Raw genomic sequence first — 27,791 nt, forward strand, 5'->3', positions numbered from 1 at the left:
AGTTTGTTTGGACAAGCCTTTATTTGGATGATTTATTTGAGATAATTACTGTAGTACTTTTTGTGATATGCTGTATGTGAGATAAAAAAATGATTGAAATAATAAAAAAGTGATTGAAATTTGTGAAATAAATTATTTTATTTCAAATTATCTCAATCCAAAAACACTCAAGGGATGATAATAGGGGCGGGCACCCGCGGGGGAAGTAATGCGGCGGGGGATGGGGCGGGATGGGGGTGGGGGAATTTTTCTCCCCCCGTTTTAATTGGGGTGGGGCTGGGGGATGGGGTGGGTCACCACTTCAATTGTTAATATAAATAAATGTAATATATTATATAATCTAATAAATTAAATGTAATAATATATTATATATTTATTAAATGTAATATAAATAAATTTAATATATTATAGAGAAATTTTTTAGTTGGTATTTGACACAAGCATGTTATGCGCTTTATGAGTATTCCCACGTGTTATTTATATAATCTAATTGAGTTTCTTAATTTTCTTGATGTTTTATTTCAACACTTTTCTTATTTTATTTTTCTTTTTTCACTTTTTTCAAATTTGTATTTTATTTTATTCTTTAAATTTAGTTTTAATCTATTGAATAAAGATTTAAAAAAAAAAACCAAATTATCATCCACAGAAAAAGTGGAACGGGACGGAGCGGGGGATGCAGCAGGGGCGAGGGTAATTTTTGGCAATGGGGCGGGATAACGGGAGGGATCCCCCGCCCCATTCCCAACCTTATTGTTGAGATTAAAGCTGACAAGAGGTGCTTCATGCATCGACTCAGAACCAAGGATCCAAATCATGTTGCACTTGCATAAGTGTGTTAGAAGAAATCCAAACTTTAGGCTCTCTGGTCTGTCATGCTCCTATTCTTTTGTAACTAGAAAAGTAAACCATATAACTAATACTATAGCTTATTTTGCTAGAGATCTAATGTACTGTGGAAAGATACCTATCTCCAGTGGATTACTAGGAAAAGCATATAAAAAGATAGGTAGTTACCAAATACTGTGAAGTCCACGTACTTTTGTGAATATTGATACACACAATAAAAAATGAGCTAGTTTATTAGCTACGCTACTAATCAACATAATGTTCTTAATCTGAGTCCATTGTAGATGTGATTTAGCATCATTTTAGATGTTTCTCATGTCAGAATCATCTTCCTCCGTATGTTTAACATCTTAGGCATAGTTTGGATTGAAGGAATGGGAGGGTAAGGAGAGGAGAGGAATTGGAGGAATTTAGTTTTTGTTGTTTTGATTGATTTTTGAGGAGAGAAAGGAAAGGATAAGGAGGGAAAGGAAGGGAAAGATTCTAGTTGTTTTGTTGAGTTATAGTTTCCACCTAAAGAGTGAGTAGAAACGGAGGAAAATGAAACTAAATGAATTTAAATAACACTTGATCCTTTCTTTTCCTTCTTCAATTCAAATAAAAATTCAATATTCCCTTTCTTTTCCTTCGATACTTAATCAAAATAAGGTGGATGGAAACTACTTTGCTCTACTCTCCTTTCCTTTCTTTTCTATTGGTATCCCTCCCTTTCCTTCAATCCAAATGGTGCCTTAATGACATTCACCGCGTTTCCCTCAGGCACAATTGCTTTATTGGGAAATCTAGAAGCCAAAATAATATGTTTTTTATCATAGTCATCATCCATACAACCTCAAGTCTTACAATCCTCGGGTATTGGATCTCAATACTTACTTTGATAGGAGAAATTTAAACATTAGCAAGTGTTTCTTGTAGAAAAGTATTGTTGTGGATAAGGAGGAGTTAGCAAATATTAGTTAAAAGTTAAAACAAAAGAAACAAATCTAAGATTCCATGTTAATGTCATTGTGTTGTTAATTATTAGCTGAAAAAGTACTAAAAGAAATAATAAAAACAAAAAGTTCCTAGAAATGAGATTCCATGTTTTCAATGTTTACCAAAAACAATAATGATTGCCAAGCTTTTATACAGTTAAGCACAGATAGAAGTGCAGCAGCATTTTCAAGGCATTACTTGTTTAGCGCATGTGAAACATTAAAAAAAAAAAATTAAAAGATTCGATAAGGTAGAAAAAAATATCTCTATGGCCTAAAAATCTTAGATTGAAAAAGAAGGAAATTGAACAGCCTAATTCAGATATTTCAATAGGTAACTATGTTTAGGTAATTAAGTATTTGGTTCTTTGATACTTGTAAAAATATATAATTTGCTTTGAATTGATAAAGAAGTTTGTCTGAAACTAAAATTCTTTCTTGTAATGATTGATTGCATTAACCAAAAAAGTAGTCCAACTTAACAGATACGACTATATTTTTAATTTATAAATGATCAGATTGATAAATATAGATCTTAATTAGTTTCCTAGTGAAAAGGGGCAAAAAAAAAAGGGGGAAAATGTTTGTTAAGAGTTTCTTTTTTGTAGGTTTTGGATACTATGAGTAATGATGATTAGTGTTTCAAATTTATGAAGGCTTTTTTTTTTTTTTTGGGACAACAAATTTACTGAGATTTGTAGTTTCTATGTTCTAACTCATATTGACTATTGTGCATCTTGTACCTGGAGTATAAGCTCGTTGCTTACATCTGATTCATTAGATAGATTTGTGATATATATGATTATCAAAGACTTAAAGCCACTATGACAGAAATCCCAGAAAGGCAATTGCAGGTTATGATGAGGTATCAAAAGCTTACTTAATAACATAGGACATTGGGGTAGAACAACAAAATACAAGCCTTAGAGCTCCCCTTATAGCTTCATTCTTGTGAAAAGAGTGTGGAAATGCTGTCCTTCATGTTGATGGAGCACTGGAATATTGTTCTACAAGAGAAGCATAGATGCCATCTTTCATACTAATCAAGCTTTCATGGCTTCCTTGCTCTTGAATCACTCCATTTTTAACAACTGCTATCAAGTCTGCCCCCTTGATTGTGGAGAGCCTATGCGCCACCACTATTGTGGTTTTCCCAACCATAGCTTGAACCAATGCATCTTGAACTACTTTCTCAGATTCAGCATCAAGAGCACTAGTGGCCTCATCAAGAAGTAAGATCTTGGGGGACTTTATAATTGCTCGGGCAATCGCCACTCTTTGCTTCTGTCCACCTGATAATTGTGTCCCTCTTTCACCTACTATTGTGTCATAACCCTGAATTTTTTTTTGGTTTTTCAGTAGTGAATCAACGTAGCTCTTTCAACTAAACAAGGAAGGTATAGTATTGGACAGCAAAACTATGATATGTTGAAAACAAAGAGTGTGAAGTTAATTAAGGTAAACTGTTTTTTGCATTGGTCTAAGGAATTTAAAGTGTCTTGGACCTTTCTAATAATAGTGATCCATAATCAGAAAACATAAATCAATTTTTTTTTTTTTACTGAATTGAGATAGATGGATTTGCTTGAATGTTAACACAAGCTCAACAAGTGAGAGTAGTGCTCAGACCTGTTGTAAACTGCTGATAAAATTGTGAGCATTTGCTTTTTCTGCTGCAGATATGATTTCAGCTTCTGCGGCACTACCTTCTTTGCCATATGCAATGTTAGCACGGATTGTGCCATTAAATAAAACAGGTTCCTGACTTACTAATCCCATCTGCTGCCTTAACCATTTCAAATTCAGACTTTGCAGTTCCACTCCGTCTAGTGTGATTTTGCCAGAATCAGGATCATAAAATCTTTGCAGCAACGAAATGACGGTAGATTTTCCACTTCCACTTTCTCCGACCAGAGCAAGTGTCTAAAACATTGAGGGGCAGATTGTTAGTTTCACTTCATGTTTCTCTTTCTGATTAGAAACCAACTTCTTGTGCTTGTAAAATACACAGTAAAGGATGCAATCAATTACATTTAAAAACTTCAAGAACTGAAAACGATTCACGAGAATTTACCTGGCAATACTCAACAGCCAAACAAAGATCTTTAAAAATCTGAACTTCAGGTCTACTTGGATATTTGAAGCTGACATGCTGTAATACTATGTCTCCCTTCACATTGTCCATAGTAATTCCTGTGGTTTTGCTCGAGTCGATAGGTGAATTCAGGTCAAGCAGTGCAAAGATGGAAGCAGCACCACTTCTTGCTTTGCTGAAGTCCGGACTAAGCATGCCTGATTGAGATATACTAACGGCAGCCATGCTCAAGCCATAAAAAACCTACCAGTTGCATATTTTCGAGGACGATCAAATGCTACAACAACGGTATAAATCACCTGGAAAATGAGACTACATAACTTACCTGGAAAACCTCACTAAATGTTGTCTCCCCAGCCTTAATAAGCCGAGCTCCAGTGTAGAAAATGATTGCATAAACAGAGTAAAAGAAGAACATGGACAAACCATATCCTACAGCACCATACAATCCTTGTTTTATTCCTATTGTCACGGGGCCTTTGCATTTCTTCTCATACAGGAATATCACCTTATCCTCAGCAGAAAAGGATGCAACTGTCCGAATACTTCCAACTGCATCACTGGCTACCTGAGTGGCTTTCTCGTACAACTTCTGTAAAGAGAATGGAATTTCAAATTGTATTGGACAATCCCTTAATTCCATAAACAAATACTAGAGTGTGCATATCTTTGAGAAGGAGATTACAAAAACTTTTGGGGCATTAGTTTCGTTTAAACATTAACAAGACAACAATTCTCTTTTAAAAATAAAAAATCTCTCTTTGGCTTACTAACTTTTGAAATTATCAGAACATACACAGGCTCCTCAAGACACTTCACATCACATGTAGGACTCACTTATTTCTTCAAGTTACTCATTTGTGAAAGCATAACTAGTTTTCTATTCCACTGTAAGAACGATAAACTAATGCTCCTTCCTGCAGATGGTGAATCAAATTTCTCCAAATTGAAGGCCTGCCTCATTTTATCGCAAAAAATCAAAGTTTATACATAGTCGTTACTTGTTACTTACGAATTATGGTGAATATCAGCTCTGTGGTTCTTCTGAATTAAGCTGAAACTTATTTAGTGTCTATGCTTGTTATTTTAAGAGCAAGTACTAGACAAGCATGAAAGCAAATAGGAGTTCTGGTTTCCTTTAACCATGTCAAAAGTCAACATAAATACTCTTTGCATGCAATTTACTTAAGAATTCTGCCCACAAAAGTCAAGTTTTGGACAAACCTTTGCATCAGCACCAAATCCACTTAATGATTTCAAGTGCATATATCCATTAAGGCCAATCAATGGCAACGTGACTATTACTATGAGAGATAACCGCCAGCTTGCTGCAAAACCGAAAAGTAGGCCTGCGAAAGCTGTTGCACTATTCTGAACAAGCAAGGAAAGTGATTCGCCAACTAGACTTCTCACAGATGTTGCATCAATTGAAAGCCGGGAGCTAATTCTACCGCTTGAATTCTCCTGCCTGTCAAACCAACTTATGTCCATATGAACTATTTTCTCAAAGCACTTCAATCGAATACGTCTGATTAGCTTACATCCTGCCACAGCAAAATAGTATGTTTTTAATGGTGTTGCCAACAAAGCAGACACCCCAAGAACTACTAGCATTAATGCCCAGAATCTTGAATTATTATGAAGTTCATGAGGAGGCTCATAGAATGTCTTGATTGCTCTTGAGAGAATTACCCCAAAAATTGGTAAAATTGCTCCAGCAACAACAGCTGCTAAGGAACCAAGCAATAATTGTGGAATTTCTGGTTTGTTAAGATAGGCCAAGCTGTAAAGTGGAACTTGTTGGTCCATATTTGATGGCATCAAAACTGGTTCTTGGGATTTTCCCAGTGCTGTTTCTTGCATGCTGACAACGGCAGGCAGACTAATTGAAATGGAGAATGAGTGACGGCTACTGTTACCAACTGCAGATGAGCACTGGCTTATGGATTTTAGGGAGGAAATTCTCTGGCTCGAATGTCTTCCAGAATCTACTTCAATCTCTGAACCATCATGATTATCCACAACATGGTCATATGATTCTTTGCTAAGCTGTTGTAACCGTATGAGCTGGGAGTATGCTCCTTCAGGATCTTGTAGTAGCTCAGCATGCGAACCTGAAAGTCCAAAAGATTGAATCAGCCATAAGCATTTCCTTACCGGCCTAATGGACTAAGAAACTGATAATATTAGTTGCAGAAAAGGTCCAAAGGATGATTATCTTCATTTACACTCTTGAGAGAGCTCCAGCAAAGCATCACAGTTTCTGGCAATATGAGACCTTATCAAAAACTTTATAAGACTTAAAAAAAGAAAGTATCAGTTTATCTTTGTGAAAGACAGTTTGAAAAACCTAAGTAGTTACTCATTTCAGTTCATGAAACTCAATGCAAAACACCTTTTAATGGAGAACTGACACTCAATGCACAACACCTTTTGATGGAGATAATTAGGATTTAAATTAGTATATTTGTGGTATTAATTTACTGAATCTCAAGCAGTATGAAAGGTTTCTAAGAGTGTGTCCTAAAGAAGCAGTTCATCGTGCGTCCGATATATCTCTATTTCTGAGATTAAACAATCAAAACATGAGACTTAGCTATCGACAAAAGATATTAGCTCTTCACAGTTTGTTCCAAACCATCACCTTAATGTACTAGTAATCAATCATTTAGATACCATACTACAGAGGCACTAACCTTTTTCAACAATCTTTCCTTGATCAGTAACAGCAATCTTATCTGCATTCTTCACTGTGCTCAAACGATGTGCCACAACAACGGTTGTTCGGTTGACCATGACCCCATCCAAAGCTTGTTGCACAATCCTCTCAGATTCTGCATCAAGAGCACTTGTTGCTTCATCCAGAAGTAGAATTCTGGGGTCTTTCAGAATTGCTCTTGCTATGGCAATTCTCTGCTTTTGTCCCCCTGACATCTGAATTCCATGCAAACCAACCATTGTGTCTAGTCCCTGAGCATATAAGTATGCTTAGAAAAGTCAAAAAAGATGCTTTTAACAACAATGAAGTTGTGAGGAGACAAGGTGCAAGATTGGGTGCAAAAAAAAAAAAAAAAACCTATTGATATTCTGTTTTCTGTATTTGAGGCAGTTCTGAGATACGCTCATCTTGGAGAAGCCTGTGATAACAATTATGAGAAAGATCTTTTCATGTCTTACTACTAGTGCAGGTTCTTGGTTTGGCATCCTGCATCTAAAAGTGAGGCCTGCATTACGTGCCTAGCTTTCAAAGATGATTGCTCATGTGACAGTTTAAAATATACACCTGTGCAAACATAACTTCATGCTATTCATGTCTCAAAGATAAACCTGAGGTAATTTGTCAATGAACTTTGCAGCATTGGCATGTTCTGCAGCAGATTTGATCTCTTCAAGACTCGCGTTATCCTTCCCATATGCTATATTATCCCCAATGCTAGAGGCAAACAATACAGGTTCCTGGCTGACAAGACCAATTTTGCTTCTTATCCACTTAAGTTGAAATTCCTTGATATTAACTCCATCTATCAGAACCTCGCCTGCTTGAGGATCATAAAACCTCTCGATAAGGCTTAGAACGGTTGATTTTCCACTTCCACTTCGTCCAACCAATGCTGTAGTTGTTCCACTTGGTATCAAGAGAGAAAATCCTCTGAATATCTGTTCATGTACCCTTGCTGGATAACTGAAATAGACATCTTTCAATTCTATAGTGCCAGACATATTATCCAATTTCAGTCCATCTGAATTGTAAGGACTGATACCTGGCTTTCTCTTCATTATCTGAAATATTTTAAAACCTGCAGCTTGTCCGGATGCAAATGCACTCAAGCAAGGGGATGCATGCCCAACGGAACTGGCAAAAAATCAAAATGACCAGAAATTCGTTAGCAATTTAAGGATTTGTATAATCACATTAACAAACATCAGGCCATCAACCCTGCAAAATGAAACCTCTTCGGGCATGACATCCAATAAGCATTTCCCTTTTCTCATCCCCAAACACGCGTAGACACAAAGAAGAATGTTTCAAAAAAATGGTTACTCACAAGGATCCGGATAACACAGCAAGTGTTACATTCAGGACATCTCCTCCAGAATAGTCTTTCTCAGATATCATTTTGGCTCCAAACCATATAGCCAAGGCATAAGTGCAGTAGGAAAAGAATGTAAAAAGACCAAAACCCAAGCCAGCTGCCAAGCCCTCTTGCACTCCTGATTTGTATGCTTTATTTAGGGAATTGCCATATTCGACAATAGCTTTCTTCTCCCCTGTAAAAGCTGCAATCTAAATTCCAAAAAAAAAAAAATGTCCTCTAGTCAGAAGACAAAAATCCTAGACAAATTCTGTTTGCAGAACTATTCTTAAAATATTCTTACTGTTCTAATTGAGCTGAGAGTCTGTTCAACCACTGTTGCTGCTACTGAATAGGCTGCTTGTCCTTGAGATGCTCGCTTTGCCAGTTGGATAGTCATCGCAGAGGACGCAAGGATGAGTGGCGGAATTGAAGATAACAAGACCAAGGAGAGTAGCCATCCCTTGATAAAAGCTATGATAAAGCCTCCGAAAACAGAAGCAGACACCTGTATGAATTTTCCAACCTGTTGTTTGCATCAAATAGAAAAGTATCCTATTATACTTCAGTGATGCTAAATTCTTCTTGTTCTGTGCTTGAGCACCAATACCTTTTCACCAATGGCATCTTGGATAGTAATAGTATCAACGGATATCCTCTCAATTATCTCTCCTGTACTAATTTCTTTATCAAAAAATGCAATATCTTGCATTAATAAAGATCGCAGGTATAAGCTTCTTATCCGAGCAGCCTGCCTCTCTCCTGTGATATTCCAGCAAGCTACCTCTGCCAAGAGTGGGCATTGTTGAGTTTCTCTTAATAAAGAACCACAGTACTGTTGGGCAAATTACTGTCCAGGAAATCAAATTAACTTACGCAAGAACGATGCTACTCCAGACCCCAGAGCCAAGTACACATACTTTGAAGATACCTGAAGATCATTTTGCTACTCAGATATTCAGGACTTCACAAGACATGATATATCAAGATACTGTACTTACATTTGCCGGATACCAATTATGTAGTTATCTGATATAACTTTCCAATGGAAGTAGAGAAGCTAAGTAGAAAACTGGAGTTTCTACACAAACATTATGGGATATTTTCTAATTCCTTAAAAAGAAAACTGTAACAATACTTGGAATTAGTTTGCTAAACTTGAGTGCTTAATATGTACCTTTGATACTTCATGCACAACTTGCTTTCTATCCAGTGTCTCACCAAACGAGTTGATCATCTCTCCCAATATCACTTGCATAAGAGGCAAGCAAATCCCACTTCCAACTGCTGCGACTGTACCAACAAGCATTAGGAGATGGTCAGCACGATCAGCGAAGGAGAACAGCTTGTAGTATGGAACTTTATCTGCAACTTCCTCTTCTTTTCGACCCTTATGTGGAAGTTCTTGATTGCCTGATGCTTTGACTGAAGTATTTTGGTCGTTGTTCTCCATTTCTCAGTCTTAGCACTTCACACTGATCAAATGAAAATGGTACAGCCGGATGATTAAGACTAGATTACTCAAGTTACATATATGTAGAACTTGACAGCTAAAATGATGATGAAATGGAATCAACACAGCTAAAATGATGATGAAATGGAATCAACAATTTGAAGTGCTCTTCAATATCCTTCCAATCATTAAGCTATTTAAATGATCATGCATCATGAATCATCAAGAGAGCTAAAAAAAATGCATAAAAAATGGCTCGAGTCTTCATGAGAAAACAAATGACGCCAGTCTCGAAGGAAAACTGGGAAAGAGATGGCTCGAATTGTCAAATAGTATATTTTACTCGAGCCCAAAAATAGGGGGAAAAAAGTGAAGGAAAGATCGTTTTAGTTATGGATTGTTTATTTTTTAATGTTATATATGCCGTCAGTATAAAAAATTTTATATTAACAGGTATAGATATATAATACATCGATAAAAGATAATTTTAAAATTTGAATAATGACGATGTGGCATTCATCTAAACCTACTCATAAAAAAATGGAAAAAATCATATAAAACATCCTTCATATTTTGTAAAATGACTTTATTGTTCCTCATTTTTAAAAGTGTATTTTTACTTCCCTTACAACTTTACATTAATCAATTTGATTCCTATCTAAGTTTTCGACTAGTTTTTGACCGGAATTCATCACGTTTCTTACAGGTGATCATTTTTTAAGGGCAAAATTATCAAACTAAAATTTACATAATCCAATCTATAGTCCCTTACATTTCACAATATGAATTGTTTTATCCCTCACATTTCACAAAATAAATTTTTTAATCTCATATGAATTGTTTTATCCCTCACATTTCACAAAATAAATTTTTTAATCTCTTACATTTCACAAAATAACTTTTTTCATCCCTCATTGACCAATATTTTTTTTTTAAAATCCATGTATATATCTATTTGAATTCACATAAACAATATGAATAACATGTATTATATCTATATTTGATTTCACCTAAACAGACTAATTATAATTGTATACATGCTATTTAATAGAGATATAGATTGGTTTAAATCTAACAATTTTGTTTTAAACCCATATATATATATATATATATATATTTATTTATTTGATTTTACCATATGAATCTATTCAATATTTGTAACATTTTTCTTTTGGTAATAATTCATTTATTGAGTTGTATAATAAGGTCATGTAATTAATCAGTCCTAATTTAAATTCTATAGTCATGCTAACAAATTGCAGTTTAAATCTGAAATTTTTACTCATCATCTTTAAAACCAACAATTGAATTTCTTGCCTTGTGATTGTCTTAAAATTTGAAAGTGTCAATCACTTACTTCTTTTTGTCATACTTTTTCTTTGTTTATTTTTTTTGTCCAAATTTAATTCAATGTAAATACTTGATAATGTTTAGAATTAAATATCTTCTTTATTTTCAATTTTCGAGTAAAAGGAAATGAACATGAGTGAAAAACTAATAATTTTTTTTAAACCCCTGTATATATCTATTTAATTTCACTTAAACAGTACATTTAGGCGAAATCAAATAGAGATATATTACATATTATTCAAGTGAAATCAAATAGATATGTACATGAATTTAAAAAAAAAAAAGTTATTCGTATGCATGATCAATGAGGGATGAAAAAATTTATTTTGTAAAATATGAAGGATGAAAAAATTTATTTGTGAAATGTGAGGGACGAAATAATTCATTTTATGTAATCGGATTATGTAAATTTTGATTTGACAATTTTGCCTTTTAAAAATGATCACGTGCAAGGCACCTGGTGGATTCCGACCAAAAACTAGTCGGAAACCTAGACAGGAATCAAATTCGATCAATGTAAATTTTAAGGGACGTAAAAGTATACTTTTAAAAACGAGGGATGAAAAAAATCATTTTACAAAATGTGAGGGACGTTTTGAACGATTTTTCCTAAAAAAAAAAAAAATCTTTGTACTGACAAAAAATTAATCCCATTAGTTATATAGGGAATCAGGTTATTTTTTTTGGCCTAATAGCCAAGGGAGGACCATTAGCATTCTCCCTGTTGTCTAAATCAGGGTTCAAATCTCAGAATGACAGTTAAAAATAGGAAGCGACGAGAGGTTAAAAAAAATTTGTATATTTTTCATCTAGCTTAAGAAATTTAATAAGATTTTCCAATGACATTGCCAGAAACTTACATGAATCAGGTAGAGATTAGAGTTTATTGCACCAAACAACTCAAACTCGTACAATCAATTGAAGTTGTCATCGTGATTACATGTGAGAATGCAAATCCAGCAATCATTTGATGCCGAAATTATAATATTCAACGAGCAAAGAAAAGATTGGAGAAATTGTTTTAGTTATATAGCCAATTGGCTTCTATATATTCTTCTCAGCTGCTTGCTTGCAAGAATGAAATTGCTAGGAATACATATGAAGCGGGTAGAGAATTAATTTTATCAACGTCACACCACTCAAGATGGTATAAAGAGGTGACATTTTCATATGGGATTTTGACTATTCTAATAAACAATAATGTAACTTTGAAACCGACATTGTAACATGCATGACAACAAATATATATTACAATTTTCAACAACTGATCATGTGAATATTTGGTGTTGAATTGTGATGCAGGCATCAATACTAAATTATTGAATTAAATCCATTGATAATGGAAGCAAATAATTTATTTCAGTGTAATAATCAGGACTAGACACTAAATTGAGAACTCCTTTTAGTCAACTGCAGAAGCCCTCGATCCTAGCTTGATTCAGACGTCAAGAGCCACTTACCTTGCTTGACTCTCAAGATGATAAAGAACCAGGGGAGCTTATGCTGGTGGAGTGCCGTTGGTATTAAACTGACACATATAAGTTTCTTATCTGCTTGGGGAATGTAAAAACCATGTGCAGAGACACGAAATTCCAACCGGCAACTTGTTAGGCTGGGTTGCAGCGGGGGAGGTCACGTGATGGGGTCTGTTGGGAATAAGGGCGCAGCAACGATTTTGGGAAAAAGGAACGTAACAACGATTTTTGATAGGAGTAAATCGCCTTGTCGGCCTCAAACTATTGCCTTTGTATGGTTTTGGCCTCTTACCTATTTTATGTAACAATTAAGCCCCTGAATAAGCTGGTGCGTATGAATTCGGCCCTTTCATTCAAAAAAGCCGTCTGAGCTCGCGACACGAGGGACAATTTCGTCCTTTCACAAAAAGCAAACGGACAGTAAATCACCCAGCCAGCCATCAAAATATTGTTGTTTTTGTTTTTAACCCCTAATTTATTAAACAACACATATTTACAAGTGCAGTTCGCAACATATTTTTTCTTTTTTCCAATTTTTTTGTATTTTCTTTCATTTTTTTCATTTTTTCTTCCTTTTTTTTTCACAAGACATAACTAACACACTTGCCAACTCTAACCGTACTCTTATAACAACACTTGAAATTTTCTTGCAAGAATATTAAGGTATTCCTTTAACCCAGGGTTTAAATAAGAAGGTTCAAATGAAAAGGTTTAAGGTAACAAATTCGGCTATTACACAAAGAAAAGGGTTAAGGTTCAAACATGGTTAACTAGGGATAAACATAATTAAGGTAGGTCTTTAGAAAGTCAAAAAGGTTAAACCTGATTGCCCTGGTCATTTTAATGTATCAAATTCAAGTGTGGTTTCAACATGTATAACAAAGCAAGTTTTAGAATGATCAAACCATGTGTGATATTATTCAACAAAAGAAAATAGAGCAAATTTGAATGAACTGTTCTTTAGGCTCGAAAGCTCACAAATAAGTTAAAAATATGTCAAATCTTATACATCCTTCATTCAAATCAATTGCAAGAAAATAAAATACTCATACTAGTAACATTACGGTACTCAAATTTGTCTTGATTATATTTTCATAACACAAGAAACTCCAAAACCAAATTAAAAATTTTGAATTTTCATGAAAAATTTTTACACTTGAAATATCCCTCCCCTACACTTAAATCAGACATTGCTCTCAATAGATGAAATATAAGTGCAAAAAGATATAAGAGAATTCCCTTGAATATTGAGCTAAGCATTCAGGAGGGAATACATTACTTAAAAACCAATGTATGTGAAGCACGCATTAAGGTGTTGGGTTATGGAGATGGCGGAATAATGACTACAATGATAGAAAGATGTCATCAGCGATGACGTTAGAGTCACGATATTGGAGGCTGCTAAGGAAAAGAAACAAAGAAGAGAGAGTAAATTAGGGCAAAAGAAAGAAATAAAAACATGGTATAAAGCGTAGGCATGCCTTATGAGCCTTTTTTTTTGCCACTAGATCTTTGTTGTAAGGCGTGGTCACGTTGTATAAGGAAGAGTTCCATCCAAGTTTCAAAATCACTAAGTCTCATTTAGCATAGAGCGTAGGCATGTTTTATTTCAAATTTGAAACTGGACATAAAACGTGGACACGTCTTATATTAGAAAGTTTTCTGCCCCAGAAATTGCCTCTAATCAAAATGAAAGCTTCACAGAACGTGTCCACAACCTACATCAAAAAGTTTTCTGTCAAAAGGAAATGAAATAAACCTAACTTTCACAGAAAATATGAAATCAAAACATAAAATGACTAAAAATTGAAACTCTTGGGTTGCCTTAGGGGTGGCAATTTCTGACACGACCCGAAAACACGACACGAACCTAACACGAAATTAATGGGTTTGGATTGAAATTTTGGGGGTTCGGGTCAGAATCGGGTCGAACCCGATGAACCCGAAAAGAAAACAGGTCAATTTCGGGTCAACCCGTGGTGACCTGATATGACCCGATATGACCCGTTTACAAATTAAAAATAATTTAATAAACATAAAAATTATTTTATCTAACTAAACTAAATCATTCTTTTTTTTCAAAGGCATTAATTACTTAATCCTAAATGAATTTATTTACCTTGTATGAAGTTAAAATTATTATATTTGGACAAATAATATAATTCGTTTTAATTTATTTTATATTTGGTTTGGAATAAAACACTTTTACGGTGTTTAATTTATTTTGGATTTGATTTGAAATTATTTATTTAAATTTTTATTACTTGATGATGTAATTAATTTTGTGAGAAATTGATTTTATTAGAATATACAGTGATAAATTAATAAATTAAAATTAATTTTCAGGTCATTTCGGGTTGACCCGCCAACCCAAAATTTTCGGGTTCGTGTCAGATATACTGACCCGTCACAGGTTGACAAGTCGAGTTCGGGTCAACAGATTTTTTGCCACCCCTAAGTTGCCTCCCAATCAGCGCCTTTTTTTAACGTCTTTGACTAGATGATACTATGTTTGTTCAAGAAGAATAAAATCTTTTAACTCTTTTCATTACTTGCTCCTCATGCCAGTAATTCTTAAGCAAATGAGCTACTTTATTCCCCGGTTCAAAATGTTTGGTCACTGCAACTCCTAGTTTATCTCTCACAAACTTCTAAATCCCCACACTTAAGATGTAATAGTTGTTGCAATAAGGCTGAAGCATGTTTCCCTATACAGATTTTCTCCTTGCCATTCAGCTTCTCAATTTTGTGAAACATTTCTAGAATTTCTTGCTCCTTCCCCTCTTCCTTAGATCTTGCAAATCAACTAGGAAATGAAGAAGGTATCACCATAGTTGAGGGTTGTTCACTAGACTCTTTCATCAGAGAAGTTTGAGGTTGGAGTCTCATTTCTTCTTTCTCAACTTCCTCTTCAACTACATGCTTAAATCCTACCTTTTGAGACTCTTGCACTTCTTTATCGCTTCTTAAGGTAATTACACTCACATTTTACTTGGGGTGAACAATGGTCTATGAGTGCAATTTTTCAGAAATTTGAGACTTTAGTCGGGCTCACTGTAGATACTAGTTGACTCATTTGATCCTCTAGGTTTTGAATATTCGTTCTTGTCTCCTATTGAAATTGTTGTATATTACTATCTATTGATTTAACAATTTTCTCAAGAGATATACTTGGCATGGATGATGTTTGTTGCTATTGAAACCTAGAGGCCTCGCTGCATAACTAAAGCTAGAGTTATCCTTCCATCCTTGAGTGTACATGTTTGAACAAGGATCATACCCCCTTTGGAGAGGGTTTAGGAATCCTCCAACAATATAAACTTGGGTGTTCAAGCCATCTTGTAGTGTGGGACACATGTTAGTTGGATGACCCAAAACATAACATATTCCATAGGTTTTAATTTATTGCACTTGCCTTACAACCAACTTTTTCATAAGAAATGTTATAAAATATAAACATTGATCAATAGAAGAGTCACTTGATTTATTAACCCTCTTGGGAATGAAATCCTGTATACCATCAAATCATTGAGTATTGATAGCCATAAACTAGCAATAGAATAAGGAAAAAACAAAAATAAAAAATCCAAAAAATAAACTAATAAAGCACTAGTCCTCGGCAATGGCGCCAATATTTGTTAGGTATCAAACCAATAAAAATAAAATTCCTACTCTAAAAATATCAATTCAAGTACAGTGATGAAGAGGCCTTTCCTGGGTAGCTCGTTTGGTCACGACAGCCCCTCAGAAGCCGTTGTCCATCTCCCCCACCAAGGATCGAGTCCCAGGGTTAACGTGCTCAGGGGAAGGGGCCTATCCTCTCGGGCCGGGAGGGATTAGTCGGGTTCGGTCTACCCGATGACCCGAATACCCCTCCGTCTGGAAAAAAAAAAGTATAGTGATGAAGAGGCTCGTAATTTCAAGGATTGGATGATTTATTTCTTTGCAAAGAAACAATAAATAAAATAGGGGATTGTAGAAAATTTACTTAAATAACTCACTTGAATAAAAAAAATCAATAGCATAAAATTAAATAAAAGTAAACCAATAAAAGACAATTCTCTAGTCAAAGGTTTAATCTTCACTTTGTTCATTTAACTGATCATCAATGCAAAGATAAAATTCATTTATTTATAAATGAATTGGTTATGGCTGCCAATAAGTTCTGACAACCTGTTTTTCCTTACTGCTTCAATAATCACAACAAGATCTGCGACTATTTCTCTTGCCAATTAAGCAACCCTAAACAATCTCTTAGAATTTAACCTATTGATAACATTAATAATTAGAGAAGTTACCAATTCTGACCAACAAATACACAAGCTCTGTTTATTTAGGTCAAACTATATATTCCCATGACATAAATTCAAAAGTTTTTACTATAATCAAATTATATCACTCTCCACAAACACTAAAATCATCAAACAATTATGGATTTGATATTTTAGATGGAAGTAGATTATTCTAATAATTAAATAGTGGCCAGTTATTTTATCGTATAAAATAATCATATTCATGACCGAACAAAAAATATATAAATACTTATAAATAAATGAAGCAAATAAACTAAATTAGATCTCACGGTATTCGATGAACCAAAATTTTGATTGTCCTTTGACTAGAACAAGGATTTAGCCATGCCTTATAGTTGAAACACAGCCAAAGATATGATTAGGGTTTTTAGTTGAAGAGGAAAAGAAGAAAAGGAATAAAGGAAAATTTTATTTCTAAGAATAAAGGAAAGCTAAGGCCAAATAATCCTGTTTTATTTCTAACTTATTCGTTTCTAATAGTCTCCCAAAAGTCACCATGATCCCCTACTAGTATTTGCCTTGTTATTCTAAATAGGATAAGACTGCTTTTATCAATATAATACTATCAATATTACTAAAAAAATTAAAAGATATTCTTCCTAAAAATTAATCAATATCCAACTTCAAAAAAGAAATAAAATCTCTTGATCAGTAGAAAAATCGAATAGGATCCGCTCCCAATCTCGAGATGTTCGAACTTCACAACAGGTTAAGATGTAGCCATGTCTTGTAAAGTATAGTCTTTGGAAAATTCAGCTTTTAATGCCCTTTTTACTCTCTTTTCACCATAAATTCCTAAAAACAACACTAAAAATCAAATATGAATAGAATCTAGCAATTAACACCATTTTTTGACAAAACAAAAGGAGAAATATTCACAAATTAAGCGCAAAATTAACCATTTAACATCGAAATTTAGGTTTTCTTTTACCAAAAAATCAAAGATTAGCTATGGAGGCTAATTAATTCTCAAGTACAACAGCCTTTTCTGAACCTTAATATGGTTAAGTAAAATATAAATGCTCAAAATTTACAAACTTCTCAGTTTACCCCTTCATTGGTCAACTTTAATTAATTTGCCGCCTAGAATTTTCATTCTTCCAAATATGATACAATTAACTTAGCAGACCCAAAATTGAATTCCATTTCATCGTTTAGATGCACACATTGGAGAAAATACATACATGTCCTTAATAAAAGCACAGATTTCAGGAGCAACGGTACAAACTAATATGATGAAAATAAAATAACCTCACAGAATATAAGTAATAATAGTTATGATTTGTGAATAAGTATGTCCTCAAGTGCACATATTTCTACCCTAAATTTCTTTTAGGCAAAATCGCTTCCAATTTGAGGTTCATAAGTAGATTAGGTCACAACGTAAAGATTGTGTGATGGAAACAAGGCGAGAAAAGTGAGAAGTGCGTATTGTTGTAGATGGCACTTGCAATTGACCCCTAAAAATATAGAAAAATTCCATAGCCCTTTTAAGGAATTATTACCTCAACGATGATATTTAATTCAAGGGTCTAAAAATCTTATTTCAAACATCCAACAATGAATTGACTTTGAGGGTATGATACTCTATAGGAATTTTAGATTCTCTCAAAAATACAAATTACATCAAAGTAGTATTTTAGTTTTGCCATCAAATTTTCCTCATTAAAAAAAAGAAAAAAAAAAAGGAAAAGTGAGGGTCTAAAATACAAAGAAGCAATGCAGTGATTGGACACTTGGACTCTGCTGCAAAAGTAGGCCAAATGGCCCAATCACTAATTTGGGCTCAGCACTTTCACACTTCCCTCTTCTTTTAAATCTGCACTAAACTATACCAATCTCCCAGTCTGTTCTCTCTCTTGCACACACAACACACACTCGTCCTCTCTCTTTGACACCTCCAATGCACATTTTGATGAAACCTCTCTCAGCTGAATTCGATCCCTAAAACCCACCAGGAAATAATGAAAGAATCCCCAAATTTAATCTTTCATGTTTTGTTTCTTCTCCTTTTGATCAGCCCTTCAGTGTTTTCTTGGAAAAAGGATGAGTTCAGAAACTGCAACCAGACACCTTTCTGCAAACGCGCTCGTTCCCGGAAGCCCGGTGCGTGCAATCTGATCGCCACTGAGGTCTCAATTTCCGATGACGGTGACCTCATCGCCAAGCTCATTACAAAAACCCCGGAAAATAATGAGTCACAAGATCCCCCAGTTGAGGTAGATAGTAAGCCTTTACTCCTCACTATTTCAGTTTATCAAGATGGCATTTTGAGGCTAAAAATTGATGAAGATCAATCTTTGAACCCGCCCAAGAAAAGATTTGAGGTCCCTGATGTGATTGTTGACGAATTTTTGAGCAAGAAGTTGTACTTACAGAGGATTAGTGAGGAGAAAATTGATAATGATTTGGGTTTTTCATCAGTTGTATATTTAGATGGTGATTATGAAGGTGTGCTTAGGCATGATCCATTTGAGGTTTTTGTGAGGGAGAGACGGAATGGGAAGAGGGTTTTGTCTATAAACTCAAATGGGCTGTTTGATTTTGAGCAACTAAGGGAGAAAAAAGAAGGGGACGATTGGGAAGAGAGGTTTAGATCGCATACTGACACGAGGCCATATGGTCCGCAATCCTTAAGTTTTGATGTATCGTTTTTCGGGGCTGATATTGTTTCTGGTATCCCTGAGCATGCTACGAGTTTGGCTTTGAAGCCTACTAGTGGTCCTGGTGTGGAGGATGGTTTTTCTGAGCCTTACCGGCTTTTTAATCTTGATGTGTTTGAGTATCTTCATGAATCACCCTTTGGCCTATATGGTTCCATTCCATTCATGTTTTCTCACGGAAAGGCAAGGGGGAGTTCTGGGTTTTTCTGGTTGAATGCAGCTGAAATGCAGATTGACGTTTTTGGTACAGGGTGGAATGCTGGTCAGGATAAGATAATGATGCCAGTGGATGAGAAGAGGATTGATACATTGTGGATGAGTGAGGCTGGAGTGGTGGATGCATTCTTTTTTGTTGGTCCTGGGCCAAAAGATGTCATCAGGCAGTACACTTCTGTGACAGGAAGACCAGCAATGCCACAGTTGTTTGCAACGGCATATCACCAATGCAGGTGGAATTACAGAGATGAAGAGGATGTTTTTGGTGTTGACTCGAAGTTTGATGAGCATGATATCCCATATGATGTACTGTGGCTTGATATCGAGCATACAGATGGGAAGAGGTATTTTACTTGGGACAAGGTCTTATTTCCTAACCCAGAAGAGATGCAGAACAAGTTGGCTGCAAAGGGTAGGCATATGGTTACTATTGTGGATCCTCATATTAAACGGGATGACAATTATTACATACACAAGGAGGCTTCAGATAATGGTTATTACGTCAAGGATGCAAGTAACAGGGATTTCGATGGGTGGTGCTGGCCTGGGTCCTCATCTTATGTTGACGTGGTCGATCCAGATATTAGGTCCTGGTGGGCTGACAAATTTTCCTATGGTAACTACGTTGGTTCGACTCCATCCTTGTACATATGGAATGACATGAATGAGCCATCTGTATTTAATGGTCCAGAGGTAAATTGTTGTTACTCAATGGTTTTGATCAGTAAATGGTTCGTATTGTGCAAGTCTTTCAACCTTTAGTTCTAAGTCCTTTAGGACATTACTCATATATGCTTTGATAAAATATTGAGAACGCCCTCTTAGTATTCTTGCGTCCAGCTATAGCAAATGTTAAATTCAAATCATTAATCCAGTTGGACAAACTATTGATAGTATATTCCTACACACGTGATAAAAGCATTGACTCCTGGAATGCCTCCTTGACTCTGACATTGACAGTATACGAGAAGATAACATTTTATATCTGTATAGGGTGGTTTGGGAATGAGAAGTTTGGAGAGTCATTCTTTTCTTTGGCTTCAGATGACCTGAGCTTATCTATAAAATCAAATTGACTTGATTGCCTTTCTGAGGTCTGAGCCAATTAGTCTTCATGCAATCTTAGATTTTATCAAGTTGTCAACCTGATTAAGTTGCAGCATTAAGTGGTTGTCGTTTTCTTGATAAAACTTAGACATAGCATGTCATTTATCCTCCTGTTAGCTCAAATAAAGCTACAATCATTTTCAATGGGGATTTTGTTCTATATCTCCTGATCAGTAATGGTATGACTTGTACAGCTTGAAGGCTGAACTCTATATGGATAATGTTGTGTTCACGAGAGGACAAGAGCAGTCATTCATGAGTTTGTAATGAATTATAATTCAATTCCAGCATTTTTGCAACTTAATAAAATAGGAAGCGATGTGGAGATAGGGGAGAGAGAAAAACTCCAAAATTGAAGGAGTTTTGGAGCATACTTAATCTGGTTGGAAAGCATCACAGTCCGCCAAGATTCAGAGAAACTAGAGCACTGTATTTCCCAAAATTCACTAACAGCTTTGGACCTCCTTTTCTTCATGCTAGAATACCTTGTTAAGACTTGGCCCACTTGAAAGTGTGATATATAGGACTAAGATACGCCGCAACAATCACTTTGAAGCTTAAATATCATTTGAGCCTAAGGATGCAGAAATTCTGTTCCTTTTAGGATTAGAAATCCTCAAGAAAATAGTCAACAAAAGCTAGTTATTAAGGTAAATAGCGAAGAATTGATAAACTTTAGAGCAAAGTCTAGGTGGACACTCCAGAAGCGCATTCTAATAATTTCTGCCACTGCATCACCCATCCTCATTTAGGCAACATAACTTTGATCTCTTTTGACTGATTTGAGATTTTCTTAAGGTGATAGTTTGTATTGCTTATATAGGAATTTCCTTTCTGGGCATCTATTTTGTTTTTGTATATCTATATATTGTTGCATATTCCTTTGAAAAAGGTGACTTCAGCTGAAAGTAAACTTATGTCGCACAAATGTCATTGAGGTCATCTTTTTTTACCTTGTAAAGCTTGAGATTATTCATGTAACATATTCTTTGTGAATGATGAATCTCTTTCTTATCTCCAGTTGTCAGCCTTTTCTTCTTATGTTGTTCCATCTTTTGTGATTTTTCAATGTGTTACTAAAAATGCTAGCGGCAGTAGTGTGCTATTTACTAAATAATTGGGACGGTGATGGCAACAGGAAGTAGTTACAATATTCGGGCAAGAACATATGTAAAGGCGCAGCGCAAGAAAATTGTCGATGCATCATTAGATATATAAGGATGTTATAATGCAGATGGGTGCTGTTTTTACATCTACTTGGTTATAGAAGAATATGCTACTGAAATTCAAGAATATATTTTTCATATTTTATCTTCTATTTAGCGTACTAATCCAGTCATAATATCATAGTTTGATTTTTTAAGTTATACTTTGCATGAAACCAGGTCACAATGCCCAGGGATGCTTTGCATTTTGGAGGCACTGAACACAGAGAGTTACATAATGCCTATGGTTATTACTTTCACATGGCTACATCTAATGGCCTTGTCAAGCGAGAAAATGGAAAGGATAGACCTTTTGTCTTGTCGAGAGCCTTTTTCCCTGGAACTCAAAGATATGGAGCAGTATGGACAGGAGATAATACAGCTGAATGGGATCACCTAAGGGTTTCAGTTCCAATGTTATTAACCCTTGGTCTAACAGGAATATCATTCAGCGGTTAGTAAAGTGCTTTAGCCTTTTCTACCAATCAGTAGCTATCCTTTTTATGATTGTTAGTGATGCTAGAAGTACTTTGCAGGTGCCGATGTTGGTGGATTTTTTGGCAATCCTGAGCCTGACTTGTTAGTGCGTTGGTATCAACTGGGAGCTTACTATCCCTTCTTCAGGGCACATGCACATCAAGACACCAAAAGAAGAGAACCTTGGTTGTTTGGGTATGATATCTTCTTATTATCCAAATTGGCAGATACAAGAAAAATTTGCCTAATGCTATCATCATCTTATTATCTATGTGTGTATTTTTCATGCTTTCAAGATTGAAATTGTGATTCTTCTTTTTTCTGGTTTTTTACTCCTCCCCCCTTCTCTTACGCAAAGAACAAGGCAGGCAAAAAAGCCACATGTGCACAAAAACTAGCTGCTGTTTGTGCTTTAGGATTTTCTGGTACTTGATATCTTTGTTTCTCACCTAAGATGATGATGCTTAAAGAAGATGCTTAACCTAATTTACTTCCATGTTGGGACTAGGAGTAGGTGTTTGGTTCGAAACATCTACAATATTGTATAGAACACTTGCTAAGCGGCCTGCAGCAAACATATAGGAACATCTTTGTTGTTCTTATAATTCTTATCAAATCATCTATGAGAAAGCCTTCTTATAGTTAATGCAATACTTTATACCTATACATGGATACAATAAAGGTGAAAGAATCTTCTAGGAGTTAGCTAATGAGAAGAATGGCCAAAATGATGAAATTTTGAAGTTAGTTTTCTGCCATTTGAAGAGATGCATAATATGTAAGTTGAAACTTTTGATGACAATTAGTTCAGGTTATCATTAAGTTCAATGGCTACAATAGATTGCTGTATTTAACACAAAAGAAGTGTTAAAAAGAAGTGCTGGGTTAAAGGAAGTTGAAGGGTGTCTTGCTTCTGTAGCATGTTAACTTTGGTGAGTCTAGTCACCAGACATTGAACTTGATGCTGATTTCAGTCGATCAGACGTGCTAGCTAAACATTGTCATTTGTTGCTGGGATTCTGAGGCTTTGTCTCCTTGTCTCTTCATAGTCAAATATCATTTTCTGATAGGTAGACAATGTAGCTATATAGGCATCAAGATTAATAATATGGTATTGGTCTTTTTAGAGAATCAGGAGTTCTCTGTTGTGGAAATGTGGTTGAAAGATAAGTCAAAGACTCAGAGAACTGAAAAGCGGCCACAGTATTTGCTTTTAAGTGTTTATGTGTGATCTCTGCAAAAGATTCAAAAGGGTTTTGTCTGTGGAAAGGCATTTTTCTTCTTTCTTAAGAAATGCTTTCTTCTTTCTTTCTTCTCTGGAAGACCTCCAGATGTTGGAAAAAGCATTTAGGGTATTGTTCAGTCAATATAATATGTCCCAGTCTACAGATTCTAGAGGTATTCAATTTGAGAGCATATAAACTAATCATAAGTGGGTTTCTTCATCCCTTTTGTGCATGAAATCCTAATTTATATTGATTTTCCTACCCTTTGTTAGCTCCAAGTGAATGTGTTTATGGTTTCCCAAAATGGTTACCCTATTGAGGGCTGTGAATATGCTTCTATGCAACTTCATTCCACTCTGCCTGAGCATGTGACATTAGAGCTTCAAATTAGGGACTAATTGAAGAACAGGAGACATGGTATACCTTACCTTCCATTTTCAAATTAATTTGTTCCTTGGTTGACAACTTTTTGTTGGATTCTATCAATCAAGTTTCTTACATTCTCTAATCATCCTGCTACAGGCCTTCCATCAACAGAGTAAGAATGGAAAGGAGATATTACCCCTTATACCATGTCCCTTTTGCTTCAAAACGATTAACTTGTCAACTGTAAATGATATTGCATCTCCACTACGTAGGTTCCATGTGTAAATGAATCCCTAGAGCAAAAACAGAGGCAGCCACAACTAACTTGTTCAGAGGCCTACTAAACAACCATATGCACAGCGTCCGGTTTCAGTCTTATCTAATTCTCTTAACTGCAGTTCATTGGTATTAAGGGATGTATAAGTGCTTTGTGAACTTTTGCTTCCAGAGAGGCAATTTGATTATACCAGATTAACTTATTGTTACTCTTCAACCTTATAATCTTCTTAGAGCATTAATTTAGAAGTAATCTTCTGGATAGATCTCAGAGGTCTGATCAACCTGTGAGCTTTTTCGTGTTCATTTATATTTGTGGGATGTAGAAATAAATTATTTATGGATCTTTTACATATTTGGACAAAATATGCAAAATGCATACATTATGGGTTCAGTAAACCATGTTGAAATAAAATGAACATTTCTGCATATACAGCTATCTACTTCATTTTTCATTTAATACAAACCCTGAAACTTATTATGAAGGTTAATCTTTGAGAGCAAGAGCAGCCAGAAGTCTGTGAAAATGCATTGAATTTCCTCTGTTGGGTGACATTCTATGCAATACATAAATTGTTTCACTCTGACTGGTTTAAAAATTGTCACCAAGCTGTTAATTTTTGTCTATCATCCGTAGCATCTAGGCATAGACTTGTACTGTAACTTTGGTGAGAACTCAATGAAAGAGCAAATTTAAGCTGGAATCATATGTTTAGTAGTGTTTTAAGATCAAAGTGTTCCCTCCCTTAACAGGAATAAATTGCATATGCATAGGAAATAAGGTGAAGAAGTCCTACTTATGGTCTTGTGGTCCTTGATTCTCAGCACTTTCTCAAAGATGCAATGTGGTGAAAAAAATTTCTGACATTTTACTGGTGATGATTCTCATTTGATCTTTGCAAATGTTAGAAGTTCAAACAACTCTTTAGAAAAGTCTTTGATTTTGTTTAATTCTTTTCACAGTATAAATTATGCCCTTTGACTTAAACATTTCTTACTTTAATCTTATGATTACTAGAAGGCGAGGAAAGCAAAGTCACTTCTTCATGTAGAAAGTTTTATCATCTCATATATTGTCATAACTTTACCTGATCTCATTTATTTCTGTTATTTGTTACAGAGAAAGAAATACACAGTTGATAAGGGAGGCAATACATACTCGCTACATGTTTCTTCCTTACTTTTATACATTATTTAGGGAGGCAAACGTAACTGGTACTCCAGTTATACGTCCACTTTGGATGGAATTTCCTGCTGATGAAGAAACTTTCAGTAATGACGAGGCTTTCATGGTTGGAAATGGTCTTTTGGTGCAAGGAGTTTATACTGAGGTGATACCATGAGGAGATCTGTTTAAGCTATTTGATGCATTTAGCTATTGTCTTTTATATTGTCCTTTATCATGTACTAAATACTATGTAAAATGCAAACAGCGAGCTAAGCACGTTTCAGTGTATCTTCCTGGAGACCAATCTTGGTATGACTTGAGGAATGGAGCTACATACAAGGGAGGTAAGAGGCACAAATTTGAGGCGTTGGAAGATAGTGTTCCTGCATTTCAAAGGGCTGGAACTATCATTCCAAGGAAGGATCGGTTTCGCCGAAGCTCTACACAAATGGACAAAGATCCTTATACACTGGTATGTAATTGAATGATACCCAGCCATTCTCACTTTGACGTTCTGATTAGTAATAAGCGCAGCCCATGTATCAATTGAAGTTACTAGCTGTAATGCATGTGCAATGCACTTGTCTTCGTTTTAGTTTATCCAAATTTTCATAAACTGGAAAGTGATATGGGTGGGTTTAGTTGCAATGACTTATCAAAATTAACTCATCCAACTTGGTAAGTGTTAAGCCTTTTGCAGCAAGCTCTCACTTGTAAGTTGCTAAAACACTAGGAAGGCTGAAGTTGCTATAACACTGGGATGGTTGGTGGTCAAGCAGATGTTTTCAGTGTAAACAAAACTTGTGGCGGTGTATGTGTTAAATCTCTTGAATGTGATACTAATTTCTGAGAAAAATGGTGTAACTTGCTCCAGATAATTTAATTACTTGAGATAAAAGAGCAGGAATATAAGAAATAAAGAATGAGAATCTAATTGACCATGGACGATCACAACTGCATGCAGATCAGAATGGGCACCAAATTCCATGATTGCTACTTTCTAATATGACTTTATTTTGTTCAACATTGTTAGGTTTTTGGGTCACAGGGGTTTCAGTTTATTTGAGTTAGTTCAACATCACCTACTAAGGGTGTTTCAAGTATCCCGTTATTCTTCCCTTGCTCTACTTATTTTGTTGGTTGTTAAACCATGGTTTGTAATGGAACAACAGGTGGAAGTTAACTTATGTTCTTTTACCACAATATATGAAAAATAGCGAGAAAAGACAGGAAGGTGGGGGAGGGTGCACTCCTTACCCACTTCTTCAAAATGAACTATTTTCTTCTCTGTTTTTAGATGGTTGTAACCATAGGATTCAGAAGAATGTTCAAACAAAGGATGTAAATGAAAGAGGTTTTTCCATGACTTAGGTCTGGGAGAATTTGGCTGAACAAGACAAAAGATGTTATTTTTATTTTTTTTCCCTAAATATCCTTTTTAGGTTCTTCAATTAAAAGATGTGAATCTGATGTCTCTGGTCATCATATGAACTCTAGTCGTATAACAAGCTTTAAATTGATTTTGCCCATTTTCATTATGTTTCACTTGGTTAATGGGAATATTGTCACCTTTTGATTAGCTAATTGCAAGATTTTTTATACTGGTTTTGTTAAAGCGAGGTATCTTGTGTGCATTAGGTTATTGCACTCAATAGCTCCAAGGAAGCTGAAGGTGAGCTCTATATCGATGATGGCAAGAGCTTCAATTTCGAGAATGGTGCCTACATCCATCGCCACTTCAAGTTTTCAAATGGAAAGCTTACATCTTCAAATGCTGCCCCTTCTGGTGCTGGCGGAAACAAATTTTCCACGGACTGCACTGTGGAGAGGATCATTCTGCTAGGATTGTCTCCTGCACCTAAATCTGCACTCATTGAACCAACAAACCAGAAGGTAGGTATTGAAATGGGGCCACTTACAATCAGACCAGGAAAGAGCCCTTCTTTTGCAACCATCCGGAAGCCAAATGTGCGAATTGCAGATAATTGGACAATTAAAATCTTGTAGTTGAGTTATAGATTGTCATCAAGGCACACTTGATGTTAACATCTCCATTTGTTGCCGGGATTATAAACTTGATTAAGACAAATTTTTGGTCTACTCATCAAGCAGTTCAGAAGGGTCTTTGCTTGTACTCATTGAACAATTGGAACGCTTGATGCATGCAATTGCAATGTGGAGCTGAAGCCATAAAGGCAGTTGAGCAAAATATGGAACCCCTTATTTAGCATCTTTGAAGTTCTCATTTATTAAAGTGCATCTTATGGATTTTTTCTTAAGTAAATGCTCTTCTGTTCAACAGTAGACTGGCATAGGAATGAGTATCCAGGTTTTAGAGGGATATTTGCCTTTCAAGTTTTCTGGTAGGTTGCTTTTCTTGCAACAATTAGGTTTCCTCGTCGCATCCCTTTGGACGTAAATGTAGATTTCATTTCTTATCCATTCTTTTTATTATTATTATTATTATTATTTACATGCCCTCGGGATCCTACGCCAGAGTTCTTT

General features: G+C 35.4%; 2 protein-coding genes across 2 annotated transcripts; one reads left to right on the top strand and one right to left on the bottom strand.

Annotated features, from left to right (window-relative positions):
- Positions 1–2,801: 2,801 nt before the first annotated feature.
- LOC113753560 (ABC transporter B family member 4-like) lies at positions 2,802–9,402 on the bottom strand. Its single transcript, XM_027297745.1, has 12 exons — positions 9,169–9,402; positions 8,868–8,922; positions 8,602–8,777; positions 8,296–8,517; positions 7,965–8,203; positions 7,246–7,771; positions 6,615–6,888; positions 5,143–6,032; positions 4,244–4,510; positions 3,898–4,161; positions 3,453–3,746; positions 2,802–3,158 (listed from the first exon to the last, which is right to left on the bottom strand). The coding sequence occupies exons 1-12, from the start codon at positions 9,298–9,300 to the stop codon at positions 2,802–2,804; spliced, it is 3,696 nt and encodes a 1,231-aa protein (XP_027153546.1). The 5' UTR covers positions 9,301–9,402.
- A 9,042-nt stretch (positions 9,403–18,444) lies between these two features.
- On the top strand, positions 18,445–27,570 carry LOC113751550 (probable glucan 1,3-alpha-glucosidase). Its single transcript, XM_027295600.1, has 6 exons — positions 18,445–20,154; positions 21,954–22,227; positions 22,310–22,445; positions 25,239–25,449; positions 25,552–25,758; positions 26,925–27,570. Exons 1-6 carry the CDS (start codon positions 18,547–18,549, stop codon positions 27,291–27,293), a joined length of 2,805 nt encoding a protein of 934 aa, XP_027151401.1. The 5' UTR covers positions 18,445–18,546; the 3' UTR covers positions 27,294–27,570.
- Positions 27,571–27,791: the final 221 nt, after the last annotated feature.

Source organism: Coffea eugenioides, chromosome 11 (assembly GCF_003713205.1).
Source record: "Coffea eugenioides isolate CCC68of chromosome 11, Ceug_1.0, whole genome shotgun sequence".
In the NCBI taxonomy this organism is placed as follows: domain Eukaryota; kingdom Viridiplantae; phylum Streptophyta; class Magnoliopsida; order Gentianales; family Rubiaceae; genus Coffea; species Coffea eugenioides.